At 40.1% G+C, this 25,586-nt stretch overlaps 1 protein-coding gene across 2 annotated transcripts in view; it reads left to right on the forward strand.

The window, feature by feature from the left end:
* Positions 1-25,586, forward strand: part of IL13RA1 (interleukin 13 receptor subunit alpha 1) — a 68,259-nt gene that overhangs the window by 16,823 nt on the left and 25,850 nt on the right. For both annotated transcript variants that reach the window (XM_008989812.5, XM_078362465.1), the window contains exons 3-8: positions 2,269-2,407; positions 5,387-5,507; positions 14,306-14,493; positions 17,837-17,985; positions 23,498-23,548; positions 23,817-23,949. In XM_008989812.5, coding sequence (XP_008988060.1) covers positions 2,269-2,407; positions 5,387-5,507; positions 14,306-14,493; positions 17,837-17,985; positions 23,498-23,548; positions 23,817-23,949 — 781 coding nt within the window. The remainder of the gene's footprint in view (positions 1-2,268; positions 2,408-5,386; positions 5,508-14,305; positions 14,494-17,836; positions 17,986-23,497; positions 23,549-23,816; positions 23,950-25,586) is intronic.

The raw sequence follows: 25,586 nt of genomic DNA on the forward strand, positions 1-25,586 counted from the left end.
ACCATGCCTGGCCACTAAGGCATTTTTTAAATTAAAAATTCCATTGTGATATTTTCTGTATACGAAAACTCCATAGCCCTCTAACTGGAACAATGTCTATAACAATAAGAAAACTGAGATTTTTTTTCATGATGATTCTAATTTGGCTGCATTTGTACAGTCTAATTTGACATTTGACTGTACATTTTCCCCTGGTGTCTTCAAAGGGAAAATATAGCTTCCAAACAAGAATTGCCAAGGATCCTTGGATAAGGGTGGCTCCTTCAGAGATATATAGGACTTTTGCTTAGTAAAATTGTGAGGTTGGTAAAATTTGTATTCAAAGCCTTCCTGCCACCATTACCATGATCCTGGAGGCAGGTCTTCAGCTTCACATACTCAGAACCCTCATTTTCAGCACACATGCATCTCTCGAGGGCTAATTTTCTACTTTGTTGTGAAAATGGTAATGGTGAAGCATTCTAGGAAGATTTCTGTTGGCATAACTGATGCATTTCATCCCTGTAGCCAGAGCCTGTATGGGAAGCCAAATGTTAAGTAGGTTTCTTGGTGAGGAATCAGAAATTAGTTGTAAAAATGTACTTGTCTAAGAATAGCTGGAGGCCCTACTGAGGGTAAACATCTTTGCTAGTGGGACAGAAAAAATCAATGTCCACATTCCTATATCACTTCTTTTTTCTCCCTGTCAGGATTTTGCTGGCAGACATTTCTCTTTCTGTTCTTCCAGGGCTGACCAACTCCCTTTTCAGAGTGCTGTCTTGACTGGACCTAAGCTGTTCTGCTCTATAAAGTGATTTTGGTTTTGTGTCCTTGCTGTGATTTATTCATTGTTGACTCACTAATTCTCACAGGCCATCCATATGTCCTGGTTTGGGGGGTATCTCACAGTTGCCCTCATGCTCAGCTGGCAGCAGGCATGTGACATGGCAGAATAGCTCCTTAGGGTAGTAGATAGAACTAACTGTGGCAAATTTTCCCCTTCATGGCCATCAGCACGTAGATGAAAGGAAATACTATCTCTAGCTTGAGTTAGAAACTATTGCAAAACAGGAAGCACTCTCCTTGGAGCTCTGATTAAAAGCAGCTCCATTCTTAATTATTCCAACTCTGTCAATTTGGGAAATGTTAATTTCCCAGAGAGCCCATTAATCTCATTATTCTAAGTCATAGTAACCAGATTGGTGATTTATGTCTCTATGGTGTCTATAAATTGGCTTTCTGTGGCTCCACAAAGCTTATCTACTTTTCAGAATGAGAGTGTATATACTCAGCACATATAGCAATGCTTGAAATTTATACATGTATATGAGGTAGTCAAAATAGTCAAACAGTAGAAAAAGAGGTTTAATGAAAAGTCTCTCAGGCCCCCCTCCTTTATTTCCTTACCCAGAAGTAACCACAATTACTGGATTCTTTTTTCTTCTTTTTTTTTCAAGACAGCATCTTGAAAAAAGATTGCATTGTCCAGGCTGGAGTGCAATGGTGCAATCTTGGCTCACTGCAACCTCCCCGTCCTGGGCTCAAGTGATCTTCCCACCTCAGCCTCACGAGTAGCTGGGACTACAGTTGTGAGCTACCATGCCTGCTCAATTTATTTTTTTTGTACAGATGAGGTTTTGCCATATTGCCCAGGCTGGTCTCAAACTCCTGGGCTTAAGCGATCCACCTGCCTCTGCCTCCCAAAGTGCTGGGATTACAGGCATGAGCCACTGCTCCTGGCCTGATTCCTGGATTCTTAACGCATTCCTTTTTTGCCTTAATTTTCATGGTACGGTGCATCTACTTCTAAGTGAATTTTGAAAATCATATTATGTTTCCTTTAAAATTGCTTTTAGAGAGTTGATATGTTAGCATTGTAGGTTTATAGGTAAATTTCATGATGTTTATACATTTAAAATGTGGGAAATTGTTCTATCTGCATCAGGGTTTCTCAGTGGTGACACTACTGACATTTGGTGAAGGGTTTGTTGTAGGAGGAGGCGGGCTGTCATGTATATTGCCTTGTAGGATGTTTAGCAGCATCCTTGATCTCTGCTTACTAGATGCTGGTAGCCTCTCCCTCACAAGTTAGGACAATAAAAAAAGTTCAATATTACCAAATGTACCTGAGAGTGGCAGGAAGAACAAAATCACCCCCAATTGAGAATCACTGATCTATACCATTTGAGAACATTTTTGAAAAAAAAAAACACATTTGGACATGCTAATGTTTTATTATTTAAGTGTGTGTTTGCTAAAGCAATGCCTTTTACAATTTTCTAACCTTAGAAAATAGCTCCAGAAACTCATCGTTCAAAAGAAGTGCCCCTGAATGAGAGGATTTGTCTGCAAGTGGGATCCCAGTGTAGCACCAATGAAAGCGAGAAGCCTAGCATTTTGGTTGAAAAATGCATCTCACCCCCGGAAGGTAACAAGTGAAAGCACTATTTCTTGGTGTTTAGAGAATGAATCTGAATGCTCCATTGCTTTTGTGCATTGTTCATTCAATTCTCAAACATTTTCTGAGTCTAATAAGTGCCAGGCATTGTACTAGGTGCTACCAGCTCAATGAAAATGTGAGTATGTCTCTGCCTTGAAGAAGCTTACAAACAACTTGAATAACAATGCCTAATCATTATATAAAATTTAATAATTTTAAAAATGATATACACGTGTGTGTGCGTGCACATAAGCGCACGTGTACGTGCGTGCGCATGCACACACGCACACACACACACACCACACTTCCTTAAATTGAGCTTTACAAGCTTGTCTTATGAAGTAAATAAGGCATGTACTATTACCCTGATCCATTTTATGAGGAAGAAATGAACTGAGTGACTTGCTGTATGTCTTTATATTCCAGGCCCAGTGCTTTAAAAATAAAACACAAAATACTATCTTACTCATTATATATGATAATTAGTTTGCTATGCAGGATATATTTGGGAAAACATGTTTAAAAAGAAAAATATTATGCTGGCCTAGCTCCAATACAACTCTAGACAAGATAATACAAGACAGCCCTAGGAAAAGCTGTCAAGTAGTGAGGTTGATCATTGTTCCCCAGTCCCACCTCACCTTCTGGCTTATGTTACATATAGGGGAGTAGCACATACTGATTAAGAGCAGGGCTACCAGAAACCAACTGTCTAACTTTAAATCCCAGCTCTGCCAGCTATTAGCTGTATAACCTTGGGCAAATTTCTTAGCCCCTCTGCACCTTAGTTTCCTCATCTGTAAAATGGGCATGATAATGGTATCTATCTTCTATGATTACTAGGATGATTACATAAGTCAATATATGTGAGGTACTTAGAATAGTGCCTGGCAAAGAGTGAATGTTTTATATATATTACATTTATATATATTATGTTGTCCCTTGGTTGGGCTGGGCCACATCTCTTACCTCCAGTCCTTAGTTCTATGTGGCCTGTGCTCTAAGCCATTCCATTTACCTGCTTTGTACTGATCACAAATATATGAAGTGCTGTTTGTAAAATTATAAAATTCAGGACTGCCAAGAGGTTTGAAACAACTTACCTGCTCTATTCTCCTTTCCTTAGGAGTTTAAAACAAAAGAAAAATGGCTGGGCACAGTGCCTCACGCCTGTAATCCCAGCACTTTGGGAGGCCCAGCCGGGCGAATCACCTAAGGTCAGGAGTTTGATACCAGCCTGGCCAACATGACAAAACCCTGTTCCTACTAAAAATACAAAAATCAGCCAGGCATGGTGGCACATGCCTGTAATCCCAGCTACTGGGGAGGCTGAGGTAGGAGGATCACTTGAACCCAGGAGGCAGAGCATGCAATAAGCCAAGATCACGCGACTGCACTCCATTCTGGGTGAAAGAGTGAGATTCCATCTCAAAAAAACAAACAACAACAACAAAAAACCGGCCAGGTGCAGTGGCTCATGCCTGTAATTGCAGCACTTTGGGAGGCTGAGGCGGGTGGAATACTTGAAGCTAGGAGTTCAAGACCAGCCTGGCCAACGTGGCGAAACCTGATCTCTACTAAAAATACAAAAATTAGCCGGGCGTGGTGGCAGGCACCTGTAACCCAGCTGCTCAGGAGGCTGAGGCAGCAGAATCACTTGAACTCAGGAGGGGAGGTTGCAGTGAGCTGAGGTCAAGCCATTACACTCCTCATGGCAGCAAGACTCTGTCTAAAAAAAAAAAAAAGCCAGGCCTGGTGGCACATGCTTGGCAGGAAAATCACTTGAACCCGGGAAGCAGAGGTTGCAGTGAGCCGTGATCATGCCACTGCGCTCCAGTCTGGGTGACAGAGCAAGGATCTGTCTCAAAAAAAATAATTATTATACTATACTGTGACATAAAATGGTTGATGATGGCTTAGTGTCGTACCCCTTCAAGGATCATGAGGGGTAAGAGGTTTACATTTTAAACAGAAGTGTTTAGTTTAAAGACATTATACTTAACTAAAGATAGAGATTTTAGGTCAGAAAGAAATTAGGGCTCCTAAAGTCATGACACTTAAGAGGCAACTACTAAGAGTTCAGTTAGGCTTCCCTTTCCCCAGAATTGCTTCAGGAGGAATGTTTATTTATTTATTTAGAGACAGAGTCTCGTTCTGTCACCCAGGCTGGAGTACAGTGGCAAGATTTCATGGCAACCTCCACCTCCCTGGTTTAAGCAATTCTTGTGCCTCAGCCTCCCAAGTAGCTGGGACTACAGGTGTGCACCACCACATCTGGCTATTTTTTGTATTTAGAGTAGAGACAAGGTTTCGCTATGTTGGCCAGGCTCTTGTAGAACTCCTGACCTCAAACGATCTGCCCACATTGGGCTCCTAAAGTGCTGGGATTACAGGCGTGAGCCACCCTGCCCAACTGAATGTTTGTTTGTTTGTTTATTTATTTAAAAAAAGAAGAAGTGTCAGTATTTATCAAAAGACAGAAACTTAAGTTGCACCTCAGTAAATTTTTTTAAGACAGGTATATATATATATATATATATATATCATATATATATATATATCATATATATATATCTTATATATATGATATATATATATATATGATATATATATATAAGGGTTGTTTGTATATCCACATTCATTTAGGAATTGTGTAGATATTATCTGTGATTGAAATGGTTTTTGATCTTTTATCTCTCTTTTGAGTAAGGGATATTAATTAGGGTCCCTCAGTGATAAGGAAGATGTTTTCTTTGTATCATGAGGTAAGAGAGAAGGTTGTGAACAAATTAGATTTGGGTTTCCTCCATCCTAGGTGACTTCTGGGTAAAATGGGGTGAGAGATGAAGAGTTTACTTTCTGACGAAGCAACATAAAGCACTCTCATTATCCCCTTTGCTAAAGAGTGATCGCTACTTTGCATTATAAGGAAAGAAGGGTCTTAAACTCTTGGCCTGGTTTTTCTAGGCGATCCTGAGTCTGCTGTGACTGAGCTTCAATGTGTTTGGCATAACCTGAGCTACATGAAGTGTTCATGGCTCCCTGGAAGGAATGCCAGTCCTGACACTAACTATACTCTCTACTATTGGTGAGTATGTACAGTACAATTACTGGAAGACTGATTGTAATTGTGTTGGGAGCCTTTGGATCCAACCTAGTTAAAAAAAGAACAGTCTATTTTTTTCTGCAAACCCAACAAGATGAACAGTTTGCTTCAATGAGAAATGCATCTCCCTTTGCTGTCTACTTTTTAAATAAACTTTCCATTTTCAAATATGGATCCTGTATGTTACCAAAAAAATGTACAGAGAGATCCCATATACCCTTCACTCAGTTTCTCCCAATGGTAACATCTTATGTAACTATAGTACATTATCAAAAGCAGAAAATTGGCATAGGTACAATCCAAAAACCTCAATCCTATTTCAACAGCTTTACATGCACTCTGTGTGTGTATATGTATAGTTGTATGCAATTTTATCACACGAAGATATACAATGGTTCAATCACCACAAGGAGTTGCACTTTTATAGACACACTCACCTCCCTCTTAAACCATCTCTCCTTCACACCCCTCTCCCCCAAGCCTCTAACCTCTGGCAACCTTAATCTGTTCTCCATCTCTTTAATTTTATTAATTCAAGAATGTTACTGGAATGGAATCCTGTAGTATATAACCACTTAAGACTGGCTTAAAAAAATTCAGTGTAATACCCTGGAGATCTGTACAAGTAGTTGCATATCAAGAAGTCACTACTTTTTATAGGTCAGTAGTATTACGTGATATGGATGTCCCTCCCAATTTTTTAAACCATTCATTCATTAAAGGATATCTCAGTTGTTTCCAGTTTTTCACTCTTATGAATAAAGCTACTGTAAATATTCACATACAGATTTTTATATGAACATAACTTTTCATTTCTCTGGAATAAATGCCCAAGAGTGTAATTGCTGGGTCATATAGTAATTGCATATTTGGTTTTATTTTTTTAATGCCAAACTGTTTCCTAAAGAAGTTAGTTCACCTTACATTCCCCCTAGCAATATATGAGTTATTGATTTTTTTTTTTTTTGAGATGGAGGCTCACTCTGTTGCCCAGGCTGGAGTGCAATGGCACAATCTCGGCTCACTCCAACCTCCATCTCCTCTTCAAGCAATTCTCCTGCCTTGGCCTTCCAAGTAGCTGGGACTGCAGGCATGAGCCACTGCGCCCAGCCTGATGTCTGTTTTTAAAAAGGAAAATTATATCATGTCTGGAGCCATAAAGTAGTTTGTTTATTGATTCATAGATTGAGATAGAGTCTTGTTCTATCTAGAGCAAGGCTAAAGTGCAGTGGTGCGATCTTGGCTCACTACAACCTCTGCCTCCTGGGTTCAAGTGATTCTCCTGCCTCAGCCTCTGAAGCAGCTGGAATTACAAGCATGTGCCACCATGTCCAGCTAATTTTTGTATTTTTAGTAGAAACAGGGTTTCAACATGTTGGTCAGGCTGGTCTCGAACTCCTGGCCTCAAGTGATCTGCCCATCTCAGCCTCCCAAAGTGCTGGGATTACAAGTGTGAGCCACCACACTCAGCCTCAAAAAGTATTCTTTAGCTTCCTGTAGAATAACTTTGATGTTTTGATATTTGATCCTTTAGTATTTGGTATTTGTGACTATATCTACTACAATGTTTGTTACATTTCTAAGTTAGTCTTCCATCATTTCCTTTAGAGCCTAGAATTATTAGCAACAGAACAAGAAAGGAAGGCCAAGTTAATCTGGTTTAATTCAGTAAACTTTTATTTAGAACACCTTGTGGATAAACCACTGAATGTACAGCAGAGACAAAAAACATGTCTCTTCTCTCCTGAAGCTTAAAATATAGAGGAGGAGATAGTGCCTGATACAGTGACCTGCATTAAATTAAATAAGATAGTGTATGCTGAAGGCTGTTGCAGAGGGATAGATAGATTCCTATGGGAAGTTAGGTTGGAGCTTGGGGTAGGGTTGTGGGAAGGTGGATGGGTGGATGGAGAGGAGACTGGGAAGATTTTTTTTTTTTTTGAGACAGAGTCTCACTCTGTTGCCCACGCTGGAGTGCAGTGGCACGATCTCGGCTCACTGCAACCTCTGTCTCCCGGGTTCAAGCAATTCTCTGCTTCAGCCTCCTGAGTAGCTGGGATTACAGGTGCCCTCCACCATGCCTGGCTAATTTTTTTTTTTTTTGTATTTTTAGTAGAGACCGGGTTTCACCATGTTGGTCAGGCTGGTCTTGAACTCCTGACCTTGTGATCCACCCATCTCAGCCTCCCAGAGTGCTGGGATTATAGGCGTGAGCCACTGTGCCCTGACCTCTCTCCCCCTGGGAGGCTTTGGTGAAGGAGGCAGACTGCCCAGATGAGGGAGTTTCTCTGAGGCTGGCCTCTGGGGAAGAGCATTTTGAGAAATGGAGATATTTAATCATTGTGATATCAGGGTAGAGAAGGGGAGACCTAGCATAGGCAGTCTGCCCTTCACGTGACCTTGTTATTTGTCCTTATCTCAGCCCAGACACCATTTCCACTACAGAAAGTCTTCCTTGACCTCTCAAGTCTAGACATGTGTCCCTTCCTCTTGTCTCATGGCACCTTGCAATTTCTTGCGTCATACTACCCTTGACTGTCATTTGTTAAGACTGCTTCTGAGAGAATGGGATGTGAGGGACCATGTCCAGGACTTGTGAAGCTACTGGAGAAACATGACCTTTCATGCTAAAGTGTCTATTTTGCCTGGTGACATGATGGAAAGAATTTTTGGTACATTAAAACATTCATGGCTATATCATGAAATAGAATGCAAAAGAAACAATCACATACATTTTTGGATGAAAACCTCTAAAATTGCCCTGGGATTCACATCCTTATTCCTCCCTGGTGGAAGGATCTTCCTGGCAAAGTTGGGAAATGCTTCAGGCGAAGCCAGAAGTTCTGTGTGGTTATGTCTGAGGTCTGTTTCTTCCCCCCATCATGTACATCTCATTTAAGGTTTTGTAGTTGCATCTGCTCACTCTTGGTACCTGTTATTTCTCCTTTACTTAAAGCCCTTCAGTGGCTCCCTGGTGGCTTTAGGTTAAAGTCCAAACTCTCCACCACGACAGACAAATTGCTTTATGACCTGGCCCCTGTCAACCTCTCCAGACTCAGTTGCATCTGCCTCCATGCACCCCTGCCCCACCCCTGCAGCCCACCATTCACCCACAGCAAACTTCCTTCAGTTCCTCAGACTGATTCTTCAAATAAACAGAACACCGGAATTCGAACAGAATATTCAAACGGAATAGTAGAAGCATTCTGCATCCTCTTGTAGCCTAGGCCTTTCCTCTTCACCTGGTTGCCTCTTCTTTGTTCTTAGCTCAGCTCAGACACCATTTCCTCTCCAGAAAGCCTTCCTTGACCTCTCAAGTCTAGACATGTACTCTTTCCTCTTGTCTCACGGCACCTTGCAGTTTCTTGTGGCATACTACCCAGCACATTGTGTTGTTATTTCCTGTCACTTGGTGGTAGCTTGCTACAGGCTGCAGTTTCTCTTGAGAGCAGGAGCTGTGTCTTGTTTCTCTTGGTGCCTGATATATAGTAAATATCCCATAAATAAGTTTTGAATGTCTGATAGGATCCAAAGCTAGAGAATATTCAGGGTTGGGCTGATGACTTATGAGTTATAAGTAACTGAGGAGTATTACCATTCATGAATAAAAAGAGAGAAGGATTGAGTAGATCTAGCTCCCTAAAGGATTGCTAAGAAGGGGCCAAAGAACTAAGCCTTACTAAGGCTGTTGATATTGCAGTAAGGTTTAGGGAGAGCCATTACACAAGCCTTTAAGATGTCTTGTGAGTTGGTAGCATGCATGTGTTTATTATGCTATTAACCCCTGTTGTTTTCCCTGGAGTCATTATTGGTAAAACCGCAGGGAAAGTCTTAAAGAATCTATATCTATATAAGGGGCTGGAAAAGAAGGGAGGAAGTCTTAAAACTATCTCATTCCATGGCAGACTGTGTAAGACATTTTCCCAGCTATTAGAATGGTGGTAGCACTGCAGGCAGATGGTGGCCTAATCCTTGGGGCTCTTTCAAGACAAAAATAGGGAGATACCTTGGGGATATAGTAGTAAAAAACACAAGTCTCAATGTAAATTGTTAAAAGAATGTTCCCTCTAGGTGAATGAATTACAAAGAAAAACTGGACTGACCAATTTGAAAAAGCATTCCTCTTCCTCTGGGCTGAAGCAAGCTCTCACCAAAGCTGACAGCAGATGATACTTGGGCTGGCTTTCAGCCATCAGTTGATGTCTTTTTGCAGGGCACAGTCTGTATAGTCACTGGAGGTGGCTCAAGACACAATCCCAAGATAGTGGTGGGTCACTAGCATCTGAGGGGTCAGATATCAAGGATCCAACTTTTTTTTTTTGACATAGCGTCTTGCTCTGTGATCATTGCTCACTGTGGCTTTAACCTTCCAGGCCCAATCCATCTTCCCACATCAGCTTCCCAAATAGCTGGGACCACAGGTGTGTACCACCATAGCCGGCTAATTTTTGTATTTTTTGTAGCGATGGGGTTTTGCCATCTTGCCCAGGTTGCTCTCAAACTCCTGGACTCAAGCCCACCTTGGCCTCCCAAAGTGCTGGGATTACAGGCATGAGCCACTTCACCTTTACTACTTCTTGTCATACATGATCCCAGAGCTGGTCATCAGCAGGGGCTCTTTCTGTAGTGTAGATCTGTGCCATCCTGTATAGGAGCCACTGGCTACATGTAGCTAGTTACATTCTAATTTAAATGAATTAAAATTGAATTGAATTAAACTTCAGTTGCTTAGTCTCGCCAGCCACTTTCACAAGTGATGAGCAGCTCTTGTATTGGACAGCACAGATAGCAACCATTTCCATAGTCCCAGAAAGTTCTATTGGATGGTGCTGATACAGATTCTGTATCTTATGCCCTTACCACCCCACAGATTATTCTTTCTGGAGCCACACTGCTTAGGTTGAAATCCTGACTCTTTTCCTTTCATCACTGTGATTTTGGGCAAGTCCTTTTTCTCTCAGCCTTAGTTTTATAATCTGTAAAATGGAGATAGTAATAATAGTACCTCCTTCTTAAGGTTGCTGTGAGGGCTAGTGTTTAGAGCCATAACTAGCTGCTAGCATATGTAGAGTAAGCACTCAATCCATGATAGTTATCAATACTGTTTTTTATTATTATTATTATTAATCCACACTCCCTTGCAGATGTAGTCAGTACTCAGTGCTGGCCTCTTCCCCTGTCTCACAGAATTAGTACCTAACCCATACCTCCTTCTTTCTTGCTTTCCCCTATATAGATCCTTTCTAACAAAAGCCACAAAAGAAAGGGAGTCAAGGCACAGTGCTCATTAGCAAGCACCAGAAATGGTTTAGGTACCAGTATAAATCACATCAAACTGCCAAAGACTGTTTTCTCTAACCTCTAACTAGGAAACATGGAGTGTTTTTTTTGTTTTTGTTTTTTTTAGAGATGGAGTCTTGTTCTGTCGCCCAGGCTGGAGTGCAGTGGTGTGATTTCGACTCACTGCAGCCTCTGCCTCCCAGGTTCCAGTGATTCTCCTGCCTCACCCTCCTGAATAGCTGGGATTACAGGCACATGCCACCACACCCGGCTAATTTTTGTATTTTTCAGTAGAGATGGGGTTTTACCATGTTGGCTAGGCTGGTCTGGAACTCCTGACCTCAAGTGATCCACCCACTTCAGCCTCCCAAAGTGTTGGGATTATAGACGTGAGCCACCGCATCTGGCCTGGAGTCACTCTTTGAAATCAAAATAATTCATTGAAGCCCTAGGGCAATGACATGTGTTCCTGCAGGGATAGTCTGGCATTGAACAGACCCTGGCCTGAAGAGCTGCAGACTAGTCATGCCAGTGAATATTAGGGAACTTTTTTTTTTACCACATTAATCATCTTCTGAGTTGGGAGAATAGTCTTCAATTTGCCAATTTACTTTTCATATCTGCAGTGTGATTCTGCAGATAAATTCAGTGTATAATTTTAACAGGAATCACCTGCTGTTTTAGGTTAATGTTTCACAAGAATTCAAAAAATGTTACCTATCCATTTTTTCCCTTCTATAACTATTTCTAAATTACAACAAAATTGTTTTAAAATTTTGTATCTGAGATCCATGAGCATATGCAAAATACTGAGGGTACAGAAATAAAAAAGGGATCAAGAAGATTGTGCATTCAAGGAGTTTCTTTCACCATTAAAAAACAATTTTACACATAGCTTTCTTTAGTTATGTAAGAAAAATATCATTAAGTTTCTTCAGTTTCTGTTTTTGGCCATGGGCGGAAAACATTCCAGGACTGTCTGATCCAAAAACTAGTCATGACAATAACTTTATTTTTACAACACTGTTTTCTTCATAAACCACAGGAGGCTGCAACTAGGGGGAAAAGCTTACGTACTACTTATTGAAGGAAAAAAAAGCATTTTCTATATTGAAGCATTTTTTTGTGCAGCCTTTGAAGGAATAAATACATTAGCTCTGAGTTTTTTTTAGAAACCTGATTTGCAGTAGAATCTCCTGGAGAATTGCTGTTCAAATGCTGGTTCCTAGGTTCTGGCAAAAACCTTCTAAATTAGATTCTCTGGAAGAGGGTTTGAGGAACCTGCATTTCAGAGTACTACAGAGGATTCTGAGGTAACAGGTTAAGGATTTGAGACTGTTTACTCTTAGTAAATTTTTCTTAGAATTGTCTTCCTTTTCTACAAAACTTTTGTGCAACTCCCTTTGTGGCTGATGATGTAAGACCTGACTCTCTGTCTTCTGCCAGTTACTACAAAACAGAGTTCTCTGATAGCCTAGATTTTTTTTAAAAGTTTAATAAACACATTGTCTGCTTACGCTGGGCTAGGTGCTGATGATCTTTGGGGAAAGGTATGTGTAGAAGTGAAAGGGGAAATAAGGTACCTACAATACTGCTTATGGAAGACATTTAATGCCACACAGTAGAATGAGACACTTACAAAGCCATTGTGTTTTAGAACATTTACCTGGCAGTGATTCGAGGACAGTAATAATGAAGGTCAGGAAGGTCAATCTGAAGAGGCAATGGAGCCTGTAGTCATTAGGGTATGAATCTCAGGGTGTGGGCAATGGGAATATCATAGAAGATGTGGATCCAGGAAGCTTTCCAAAGGAAGAAAGAACAGAATTTGGTGATAGAATACAGCGAACAGAAAGGGGGGAAGGTGATTTAAAATTATCTAATCTAGGAGCCCAAAGGAAATGAGCTCTGACTGATGGAAATGGGAATGTTGGGAGAAAAAACAGTTTGGCAGGGAAGAGGGTGCATGATGTGTTTTGGACACTGGATTTGAGGCAATGGTGGGACACTCGAATGGAACAGTAGGAAATCTGGGACTAGTTCTGAAGTGAGAGGTCAGGATTAGGAAATCCCAACAAAGAAACCATAGTCAAGGGATGGGGGAGTGATAAACTGGAGGTGAGTGCTCGAGGGAGTCAGAGAGAGAGAAGAATGTGAGTAGCCCTCCTACTCCTCCTCTGCTGAAGCAGGGAGGAGGGAGCAAAACAAGCCAAGAAACCAGGAAGGAGCAGGGCAGAGGGACCAGAGGAGGAATGGTGGGACCTTCTAGTCCCAGCCTTACAATGTCTTCTCTTATACAGAAGAAATAGGCTCCTATAGTCTCCATAGCTGCTGACAGTACCAGTGTTCATCATAAAGAAACAATCTAGGTTGGGCACGGGGGCTCACACCTGTAATCCTAGCACTTTGAGAGGCCAAGGCGGGTAGATCACTTGAGGTCAGGAGTTTGAGACCAGCCTGGCCAACATGGTGAACCTTGTCTTCACTAAAAATAGAGAAATTAGCCAGGCATAGTAGTGCATGCCTGTAATCCCAGCTACTCAGGAGGCTGAGGCACAAGAATCACTGAAACCCAGGAGGTGGAGGCTGTAGTCAGCCAAGATCACACCACTGCACTCCAGCCTGGGCAGACAGAGCAAGACTCTGTCTCAAAAAAAAAAAAAAAAAATCTTTTCTTCCTAGCATATGAAATGAGTCACATTGTAAAATAGGTTTTGTTTTTTTTTTTTAAGTTCTCTTGCCTGTTGGTTTTCATGGACATCTTCAGTCATTAAAAAGAATTCTGCCTAGGCCGGGCGCGGTGGCTCAAGCCTGTAATCCCAGCACTTTGGGAGGCCAAGGCGGATGGATCACGAGGTCGGCAGATCGAGACCATCCTGGTGAACATGGTGAAACCCCATCTCTACTAAAAATTACAAAAAATTAGCTGGGCATGGTGGCGTGTGCCTGTAATCCCAGCTACTTAGGAGGCTGAGGCAGGAGAATTGCCTGAACCCAGGGGGCGGAGGTTGCGGTGAGCCGAGATCGCACCATTGCACTCCAGCCTGGGTAACAAGAGCGAAACTCTGTCTCAAAAAAAAAAAAAAGAATTCTGCCTGCCTGCCTTCCTATTTTTCTTTCTTTTTCTTGCTTGCTTTCTTTTTCTTGCTTTCTTTTTGGGGTGGGGGTAAGGGTCTCACTCTGTTGCCCAGGCTGGAGTGCAGTAGTGCAGTCTCAGCTCACTGCGTCCTTCCAGGTTCAAGAGATTCTCTTGCCTCAGCCTCCTGAGTAGCTGGGATTACAGGCGTCACAACATCTGGCTATTTTTTGTATTTTTGGTACTGACAGGGTTTCACCATGTTGGCAAGGCTGGTCTCCAACTCCTGACCTCAAGTGATCCCGCCTGCCTCAGCCTCCCAAAGTGCAGGGATTACACGTGTGAGCTACCGCACCCAGCCTGCTCTTATTTCTTGAATACCTGTTGAATATAATGCAGAAGATTGTCTCATTTTATCTTGTAGGCACAGCAACTTGGAAAACATTCATCAATGTGAAAAGATCTATACAGATAACCAATACTTTGGTTGTTCCTTTGATCTGACCAAAGTGAAGGATTCCAGTTTTGAAAAAAACAGTGTCCAAATAATGGTCAAGGATAATGCAGGAAAAATTAGACCATCCTTCAAAATAGTGCCTTTAACTTCCCGTGGTAAGTTTTAGAAGTCCTCTATGACGGTGTGGATAAAAAGTGTGTTATATCTTTTGCACAATCAATACAAATAATAAAAAAGCAATCATTTTGGTTTTAAGATCTTCCAGAAACAAGGGATTACATTGATGTGTAACTTTCTTTGATAGATTTTTTTTAAAGAAGCCAACTTGGAAATTCTATTTACTCAGCACATGTGCCAGATGCTTCATCCTTTTTTACTTATGAGTACACTGAGACTTAGAACAGTTAGTTGTAGAACCAACATTGGATTTGTCTTAGTTCATTGTTTGTTAGTTTCTGAAATTCTGTTATAAGCAACAGAATACCAGAAACTCGGTAAATTATAAAGAAAAGTAATTTATTTCCTACATTTCTGGAGACAGGGAAGTAGAAGGTCAAGGAGCCAAATCTGGTGAGTGCCTTCTTACTTGGGGGTACTTTCTGTTAAGTCCCAAGGCAGCACAGGGCATCACATGGTGAGGGAGCATGCTAGCTCAGATCTCTCTTCCTCTTGGTACACATCCACCAGTCCCACTCCCATGATAACCCATTAATCCATTAATCGGTGAATAGATCAATCAATTCATGCAAAGCCCTCATGACCCAATCATCTCTTAAAGACCCAACCTCTCCATGCTGCCACACTGGGGATAAAGTTTCAACATGAGTTTGGGAGAAGATAATCATTCAAATCATAGCAGGAACCCAGTTCGTCTGATCTATTCTCCCGATACTTAAGAAGACAATGCTCATGTGATCATATAGAGTTCCTGAACAGTCTGTCTCAGAAAAGGTATAGATTGAAGGTAGTATAATCAGTTGATATTCAAAATATTTTAAATTCTGTATGGCATGGTCACTGATCAGTTAGAAAAACCAATATATCCATACCTGTGGGTGCCAGCTGCATGTCAGCCTGTTAGAAAGCCCCCTCAACTTGAACACAAAATATCTGATTAGGTTCTAACTCTTCCACTTTGTGCAAAATATCTGATTAGGTTCTAACTCTTCCACAAGGCATATAAACCTCTTTCAAATATTTCCTTGTCTGTAAAATGGAAAATATAGTAGTCTCTCTCAATCTAAAAAAATTGTCATAAGGTCCAAATGACATAAAGCATATTAACTCATTTTGTAAATTACTAAAGCAAATTCCATAAGTGTAATGGCTTATTTGTTGAAATATTCCAACTGGGAGCTCAGATTCTGGCTAAGTGTATACAGATGATTTATAAGCAAATAACTATTCATTGACAAGTGCTCCCAAGTCCCTGAGCAGAACACTATTTCCCATCTCTTCAAATAGTCATGGGGAAGTAAATTCTAATAGGGTACCAAAGTCAGTTTACTTTGTAGGCCAAGGGAGTGGAGTTGGAGTATTTTGCCCAGTGGAGTAAGCTGAAGCAGAGCCCTTCTCTTTGTTTGGCATATTATCCTAGATGACCTTTCAGGCTTATTTTGCTGGTTTTCTCCCTGGATATTAATGGTGGCATAAAGGAAGAAGGAAGATTCTTCTCAGATGGAAGATATCTTCAAGTTGTTTTCTCTTAATTACCCATTATCTTCTGTTGCTTGGTCTTAAGTGTAGCTGACTCCTGAAAAGGTAAATTGACCAGGCTAATGCATTTTTTAAAATAAATTATTTTTTCTTTTTCTGAGACAGGATCTCACCCTGTTGCTCAGGCTAGAATGCAGTGGTGTGATCACAGCTCACTGCAGCCTTGACCTCCCAGGCTCAAGCTATTCTCTCACCTCAGCCTCCCGAGTACCTGGGACCACAGGCATGTGCCACCATTCCCAACTAAGTTTTGTATTTTTTGTAGAGATGGGGTTTTACCATGTTGCCCAGGCTGGTCTCGAACCCCTGACCTCAGGTGATCCACCTGCTTTGGCCTCCCAGTGTATTTTATTCTTAACAGTGGTTATAATCACACAACATTAAAATTACCATCATAAACACTTTAATGTTTGGTACAGTTTGGTAGTGTTAAGTAGTATATTCACATTGTTGTACAGCAGATCTTAAGAACTGTTTTATCTTGCAAAACCAAAACTCTATGTTCATTAAACATTAATTTCCCCTCCCCCAGCCCTTGGCAACCACCTTTCTACTTTCTGTTTCTTTGAATTTGACTACTTTAGATACCTCATAGGAGTGGATTCATGTAGTATTTGTCTTTTGTGACTGGCTTCTTTTACTTAGCATAATTTCCTTGAGGTGCATTTATGTTGCAGCATGTGTCAGAGACTAAGCCAATTTTTTTTTCCTAAGACAGACTCTTGCTCCATCACCCAGTCTGGGTTGCAGTGGTGCAATCTCGGCTTACTGCAACTTCTGCCTCCCTGGTTCAAGCTATTCTGCCTCAGCCTCCTGAGTAGGTGGGACTACAGGGGTGCGCCACCATACCCCCAAATTTTTGTATTTTTACTAGAGATGGGGTTTCACCGTGCTGGCCAGGCTGGTCTCAGACTGCCTGCCTCGGCCTGCCAAAGTACTGGGACTACAGGCTTGAGCCACTTCGCCCAGCTCTAAGCCAGTGTTTTAATGGTGGTCTTTGATTGGCATTAATAAGTGACAACTAGGGAAGCCCTTCGTATCTGGTCCCTTGTTATTCATCAGGTAGAAGTACATCTGGACCCAAGCACCTTTTTATTCTCTATGTTACATTTAGATTTCCTGATTATACCCTGGCCATTTTCTAACCAGCTGCAGGTCAGAGTTCATGCCATCTGCCAGATACCCCAAATATGTTCCTTAAATCCATTTTATTAGCCAGTAAAATTTAAATTTCACATATTTTAAATAAACTTCTCTATAATTGTGGCTAATCAGAAATTTTAAAACTATATATCTGACCATGAAAGGTCACTAAATGCGTCCGCTCTGTTTTGATTTAACTTTATGAACCCTACATATATATGCAGTTATCTCTCAATATTTGTAGGGGATTGCTTCCAGGAACTTTCAAGGATACCAAAATCCATGGATGTTCAAGTCCCTGATTTTAAAAATGGCATAGTACTTGCATATAGAATATGCACATTTTCTCATATAGTTTAAATCATCTCTGCATTACTTATTAATACAGTGTAATTGCTATGTAAATAGTTGTTATATAATCTACGGAAATGAGAAGAAAAAAGTCTGTACATGTTCAGCACAGAAACTATTTTTTTAAAAAATATTTTCAGTTCATGGTTGGCTGAATTCATGAATGCAGAATCCATGGATATGGAGGGCCGCCGACTCTGTGTGTGTGTGTGTGTGTGTGTGTGTGTGTGTGTGTGTGTGTGTAATCAAACTTTGGAAGCTTACTTGTGTTCTATTTTTGTCTTTCAGTGAAACCTGATCCTCCACATATTAAAAAGCTCTTCTTCCACAATGGTAACCTATATGTGCAATGGGAGGATCCACAGAATTTTATTAGCAGATGCTTATCTTATGAAGTAGAAGTCAGTAACAGCCAAACTGAGACACTTGTTTTCAACGTAAGGTTTTAAAAAGTATTGTTTTTCTTTTACTTGAATATCTTGCATTGAAATAGCAATGAAACATAGCTCTTATGTTTTTCACCTTATGATAATGATGATGGTGATAATGAAACTTCTTGTCTAAAATGAGGCATGGTGGAAGACTTGAAGATTTATGGTATAATAGTATCAGCTGCAAGTTTCAGCTATTTATTAATTCATCTGTAGGCTCCTTAAAATGGCCTATTAAAAATAAGTCATCTGCTCAACACATTTTTATTAAGTGTCTTTTGTGTGCTAGGGCTAAGGCAGTGAACATGACACCTGACAAGTTTTTTTTCTTCATGAATCCTCCATGATAGAAAATGTATGTAAATAAGAAAGCTAATTTCAGAGCATGAGTGCTGTGAAGAAAATAAAATGGGGTTATGTAGAGTGACTGCGAGAACCAGAGGGAATATTAGGTAGGGAAATCATCTGAAGTAATGACAGCTGAGATGAGACCAGAATGATAAGCAGGCACTAGCCATGCGAAGATCTGGGTGTGGGGGTCAGCAGATACAGGCTTTGAGGCAAGAATGAGCTTAGCATGTGTGAGAGAACAGAAAGGAGGATGGTGTGGCCAAAATGTAGCAGGAAAAGAGGTCTGAGCAGTAGGCAGACATTGATCACGCAGACACTTGGAGACTCTGATAATACCATTCTCTTTCCTTGGAGTTTGTGGCAACTAAAGTAATCAAATTTGAGTAGTCAGTATTTGTTGGATTATGTGACTGTATGCTATTCAGAATCAAATGCAGAACATGCTAATTAGAGGTCCTGTAGGACATTGACCAGAATGTGCTATAATCTCAGGACATCCATGCCGTTGTTCTGCTTCAGGGCAAACGTCACAAACTAGGGCCTCACACTTTTTTGTTTGGAACAGAAAGTCGTGTTTTGTTTGTTTCTTTGTTTACTAGATTTGAATTTTTTGCCCAGATTTTAAATCATAGTACCTTAAGAGTGTATGTCCATAAGATGGCGCCTTAAGACCAGGAAGACAGCACCACTCATTTGTTTGCTACCTCCCTGGATCCTTTGTGTGTTTGAGTTTTAGACATTAGAAGCAAAATGTTTTTTATTGGCTTTTAAAGGAGCCTAGCATCTCGCATGTGGGTAAATTCCTTGGTCCAGTTGTTTTAGCTCATCATGCAACTTTCAAAATGCTTGCTAAAATAAGCCAGTGTTGACAGGCTGTAATTTCAACTACAGAGGGAGTGACCAAGTCCACAGGAGAACAGAAGAGCAAATGCTTTTCTGGGCATTTGCATTATGAATCCTTCTGCTGAAATGTAATAATCATTATTAGTACCAGAAATTAAGTGCCCTATGAAATACAACAAAGGGAAAAAACTAAGGGCTTCCATGTGGAAGGGGGCTTGTGCTTGAATTTACGACAAAAGGAGTTATCAGAAAGCTGAAATAAGACTTGTTTACTCCAGTCTTTACCGTTCTCTCATCTCTGAAATCCTGAGACGCATGCTGCTTATAGTATTCATTTTGCCACTCCATTATTTTCTTGCTGTTTAACCTATCACATATATGCATTTTCTCTCCAATGAAAATATAAACTACAGAAAACCAAAAACCACATGTTCTCACTTACAAGTGGTAGCTGGACAATGAGAACACATGGAGGGGAACAACACATACTGGGGCCTGTGGGGAGTTGGCAGGGGGAGGGAGAGCACCACGAAGAACAGCTAATGAATACTGGGCTTAATACCTGGGTGATTGGTTGATCTGTGCAGCAAACCACCATGGTACACTTTTACCTATGTCACAAACCTGCACATGTACCTCAGAACTTAAAAGTTGATATTTTAAAAATAGAAAATATAGACTCCTGTAGGAAGGAGTCAGGTGCTATCTACTTTGTGCTGTTCCTGCTACTAAATAGCAGCTAACATGTATTGAGTGATTACTGTGTGCTAGGTGTCTTAATAAGCACTATATCTGAATAGTTTCATTTAGTCTTCACAATAACCCTAAGGATCTAGGTCCTGTTATATTGTCTCCATTTTACAGATAAGAAAACTGAGTTATTCCTAAGGTCACATTTCTAGTAAGTGGTAGAATCAATATTTAACCAAAATTGTAACTCTAAAACTTGGATTCTTAACAACTAGAGACCACCTCAGTACTTCCTCTTAATAGCAATAACCATTATTCATTAAGTGTTTATGGCATGCTACAAAGATACTCTTCTATGTGCTTCTTAATACAGTATCTCATAGCAACCCATGAAATAGAAACTATTTTAATCTACATTTTATTGATGTACATTTTAACCTACATCTTAGCCTTAAAACTAAGGCTCAGAGAGGTTAAGTAACTTGCTACAAGCCACACAGCTAATAAGTCAGTATGAATTCAAAGGTTAGTTGGTCTTCATGTGTTAAACTTTGACCAAGAATACTTAGTATAACGACATATGCATAATCATCACTTAACAAATTATTATTGAATTGAGTTACGTTTTTTTTTTTTTTGCAAACTTCTGAACTGAAGAGGACACATACACTATGGAAGTTACCTACCTAGATCAGAACTATTTTCTATTTGGAATTAACTCTGTTTGTACACTTGAGTTTAATGTTTTCTCTCCTAGTAGACATAGAATATCATCAGTTTTTTTGTGTGCTCACTGATTTTGAGCTCTGCTGCTTAGGCTTTTTTTCTTTCTTTCTTTTTGAATAATTATTTTGCCTGGTGTTACACTTAAGGGGGGAAGTATGCTGGAACATGAACTGGTACCATCACATGAGGGCTGTGGTCAGAGGTAGCTCATGACAGAATAATGATGTGAGGAACAACTTGTCCATGACCACCCATCGCCTTACCCCCAAACTTCCCAGCAAACTAACTTCTTGTTGCCCTGGCTTTCCTTCTCTTAGTGGTCTCTGAATAGCCAGTAAACTGTGCAGGGGGATTTACATTTGAACAAGAGCCTAGAGATCTAAATCTACAGATTGATTCTTGGAGTTTGGAATTTCTATATATGGAAGATGGTCCAGGGGAGGAGGGGCATCAGTTTGCAACTTGATCTCTCAACTGGTAGTTGACACTTATGATTCCCCAACAGATCTATGATTCTAAATGGCCAGTAATATAGTAGCCCCCAAGTGGTTTTTTTTTCTGAACCCCTGTATGAAACATTGAAAGAATGTCCCTTCATCATTTGCTTGGCATCTTAGCTCTTCACACATGCTGGTAGAAACCATTTAGTGAATGACATTAAATGTCAAAAATAATAGCTATGTGTTACGACCTTTGTTCCATGTTTAAATGTATCTTTGATAGAAGTTGACTATTTAAGCAATAGATTGTCATGTGTTTTTTACTCCATTTTTGAAATACTTTCATTTAAGGAAATTAGTATTATCTATACATTAGACAGCAAGTGACTTCTATTGTGTGGAGGGAAATTTTGCATTACACTTTCTTTTCTCCAACCCAGTCATGTTTTATATCTTATATTTAATAAGGGACACTGATCTCTCGCTCCCTGTCTCTTCTTTTTAAAAGTTTTTACTGAGGTATAATACACAATAAAAATTACACAAATCTTACGCCGGGCGCGATGACTCACGCCTGTAATCCTAGCACTTTGGGAGGCTGAGGTGGGTGGATCACCTGAGGTCAGGAGTTCAAGACCATCCTGGTCAACATGGTGAAACCCCGTCTCTACTAAAAAAACAAAAAATTAGCTGGGCATGGTGGTGCATGCCTGTAGTCCCAGCTACTCAGGAGGCTGAGGCAGGAGAATTGCCTGAACCCAGGAAGCAGAGGTTGCGGTGAGCCGAGATCGCGCCATTGCACTCCAGCCTGGGTAACAAGAGCGAAACTCCATCTCAAAAAAAAAAAAAATACACAAATTTTAACCTATATAGCTCAATGATTTTTCACCCGTGTAACCAGCACCACAGAAGCACCCTCATAATCCCCTTTAGTTGCTATCCTCCCAAAGAGCAGCTACTGTCCTGACTTCTAATCCCATAGATTGATTTTGTTGTTACTTTTAAAACTTTATGTAAATAGAATTATACAGGATGTACTTTTTTTTTTTTTTTTGAGACAGTGTCTTGCTTTGTCGCCCAGGCTGGGGTGCAGTGGCGCGATCTCAACCCACTGCAACCTCTGCCTCCCAGATTCAAGAGATTCTCCTGTCTCAGCCTCTGGAGAGCTGGGATTGCAGGCATGCACCATCACGCCTGGCTAATTTTGTGTGTGTGTGTGTATTTTTTAGTAGAGACGGGGTTTCTCCATGTTAGCCAGGCTGGTCTTGAACTCTTGGCCTCGTGTGATCCACCCTCCTCAGCCTCTCAAAGTGCTGGGATTACAGGCATGAGCCACTATGCCTGGCCCAGAATGTACATTTTTTTGTGTTCACCCTTTTTTCACTCAACATTATGTTTATGAGATTCACCAATGTTGTTTCCTATAGCTGTAGATGGTACATTCTCATTGCATTCATTCCATTGTGTGAATATACCACATTTTATTTATCCACTCTTCCATTGATGGACATTTGGATAGTTTCCAATTTGGTTTTATGAATGGAGTTTTTATGAATATTCACATACTTGTTTCTTGGTACACATGTACGTACATTTGTGTTGGGTATTTATATAGGCATATATGGGTCATAAGGTTACATATGATTGTCTCTAGTAGATAATAAGTTTTCCTAGATGGTTGTGCCAGTTTTTACACTACTAAGCAGAAATTTTGAGTTCTAGATGCTTCATATCCTCACAACACTTGGTGTTGTCAGGTAAGTGTGTGCATTCTTATCTTGTGCACTTAATTTGCATTTTTCTCATGACCAATGAGGTTGAACACTTTTTCAGATGTTTATTGGCAACTTGCCTATCCTCTTGTGAAGTTCCTGTTTGAGCCTTTTGCCGGTTTCTTTTTTATTGAATTTTCTGTTGTTGCGTTATTGGTAGGGTAGGAAAAAATATATATGCAAGTCCTTTGTCAGAAATTGCAAATATGTTCTCATACTCGATGCATTGCCTGTTTGTTTCCCTGATGAGGTGTCATTTGATCAACAAAAGTTTTTAATTTTAATATAAATGACTTTATTTAAAAATGCCCTTTATGGTTAATATGGGTTTATTTTTTTTGGTCTTGTTTAAGAAATATTTCCCTTCTTCAAGGTCATTAAGATATTTTCTACATTTTCATCTAAAAGCTTGCTATAGTTATGTATGTATGTATTTTATCTTACACATTTAAATCTGCAATATATCAGGAACTGATTTTGTGAATACTATGAGGTAGGGGTCAAGATTTTTTTTTTTCTCATATGCATATATAATTGACCCAGCACCACTTATTTAAAAAGGCCAACCTTTTTTCACTGTACCTGGTCATCTTTTAATAGGATAAAAGGAAAGGTTGTTAGAAATGATTAAGTGATAAAAAAAATGGGTTTTTAAACATTTAGAACTCATTCTCTCTCTTTTTTTTTATTTTCTAGGTTAAGGACGAAGCTAAATGTCAGAATCCAGAATTTGAGAGAAATATGGAGGTCGGTAAATTCAACATTAGCTATTTGAGCTTAGACTTAGAGCAGTTGGGGGTGGAGCATAGTATAAATCTGAGCTGCTTTGAGAAAAATGAACTACTTTGTTCTGTGAATTATTGCCAATTTTTTTCAAGAGTCAAAAATAATTGAAATTGCAATCCAAGTCTTAATCATAGACAGAATTTAGCAGATAATTATATTATGATTCAACAGCAATGAAAAAAGTATAAACTGGTAATATTTCTTGTATATTTTTTATTTTATACCTAAGAATACATCTTGTTTCATGGTCCCTGGTGTCCTTCCTGATACTTTGAATGCAGTCAGAATAAGAGTCAAAACAAATGAATTTTGCTATGAGGATGACAAACTCTGGAGTAATTGGAGCCAAGAAATGACCATAGGTAAGAAAACAGAATTTTTATTAAATTGAAAACATCGATGCTTTAAAAACTAAGCTGAAGCAGAAAATAGACTGGGGAAAGGGACTGTCATGCTCTCTTGATGTCAGGAAAAGAGTACTTACGATTGAAATTTATTTTCTTTTTAATCACTTTCAAATCACACAGGGTTAATTTACAGTATAAAGTTCTTTAGGAAACCATAATCCAAATGGTTTTATCTTCTTCTGTGTCTCATTTCCATTTTATTAGCAAACCGAACAAAAAATATAGAAAGCAGGCATAGGCTGGATACAGTGACTCACTCCTGTAATCCCAGCACTTTGAGAGACTAAAGCAGGAGGATTGCTTGAGCCCAAGAGTTTGAGACCAGCCTAAGCAACATGGTGAAACCAGATGTCTACAAAAAATACAAAACTCAACCGGGTTGTGGTGGTGCACACTTGTGGTCTCGGCTACCCAAGAGGCTGAGATGGGAAGATCACTTGAGCCTGGGAGGTGGAGGTTGCAGTGAGCCAAGATTGTGCCACTGCCCTCCAGCCTGGGTAACAGAGTGAGACCCTGTCTCAAGAAAAAAAAAAAGAAGGTAGGCATAATCAAATTTGCACTTTGTATAGTATTAGAGACTGTCCTACATGCTGGTTGGCATAAACAAGGGTGGAGCCATTTAATAGACAGAAACCTGTATCTAGGTTTGAAAAACTCATTTATTAATTGAAAGGCTGAGCAAACCAGGCTCACGTACAGGACTGGAAAGACCTGTGCTTTATGGATGTGTGTGTGGTGGGGTGGGATACGGGGCTTTATTTGACTATAAGTGCAATGTGACTCAACATTGTAATCTAAAATGTGCCAAAAAGGCATATACAATCTTAGGAATGATAAGTGCAGCACCCAGAAGGGAATATTGCAAGTTTGACACAGAGCTATGGCCACATCAGAATTGTGCAGTATTCCATTCTGAGCACCACATTAAAGGAGTTGCATTGGCAGACTGGAATCTATCCTTGAAAGGGTAATCAGGATGTTGAAGAATCTCAAAACTTGACAAGGAACAATTGGTAAAATAACCTTGAGGAGTCATGATTGCTGATTTCTAATATTTGAGGTATTGTCAGGTGCAAGAAGGAATAGGCTTTCCTTTCTGTTTCTCCAAGGGGCAACACAGAACCAACTAAGAACTTTTTAAACAGCTGTCTAAGTCAAACAGGTTGTTGAGGTAGTCAATTCCCTATTAATTGGGAAGCTCAACAAGTTATGTGCCAGGCACGGTTGTATTCATTTGTTTATTGTTGCATAACAAATTACTCCAAAGTTTAATGGCTTAAACCAACATATATTTACCATCTCACAGTTTCTGTGGGTCAGGAGTCTAACCACAGCTTAGCTGAAGGTCTCATGAGGTTGCAGTCAAGCTGCAATGAGAACTGAAATCTGTCTGAAGACTTGATTGAGGACAGAGAATCCACTTCCAAGTTCACTCTTGTAGTTTGTTGGAAAGCCTCATTACCTCACTGGTTGATGGAGCTGTAGCAGGTTGAATTGTATCTCACAAAAAGATATGTTCGTAGGTTCCAACTCCTGGTACCTGTAAATGTAACCTTATTTGGAAATAGGATTTTTGCAGATGTAATCAAGTG

This window comes from Callithrix jacchus, chromosome X, assembly GCF_049354715.1.
Source record: "Callithrix jacchus isolate 240 chromosome X, calJac240_pri, whole genome shotgun sequence".
Classification (NCBI taxonomy): Eukaryota; Metazoa; Chordata; class Mammalia; order Primates; family Cebidae; genus Callithrix; species Callithrix jacchus.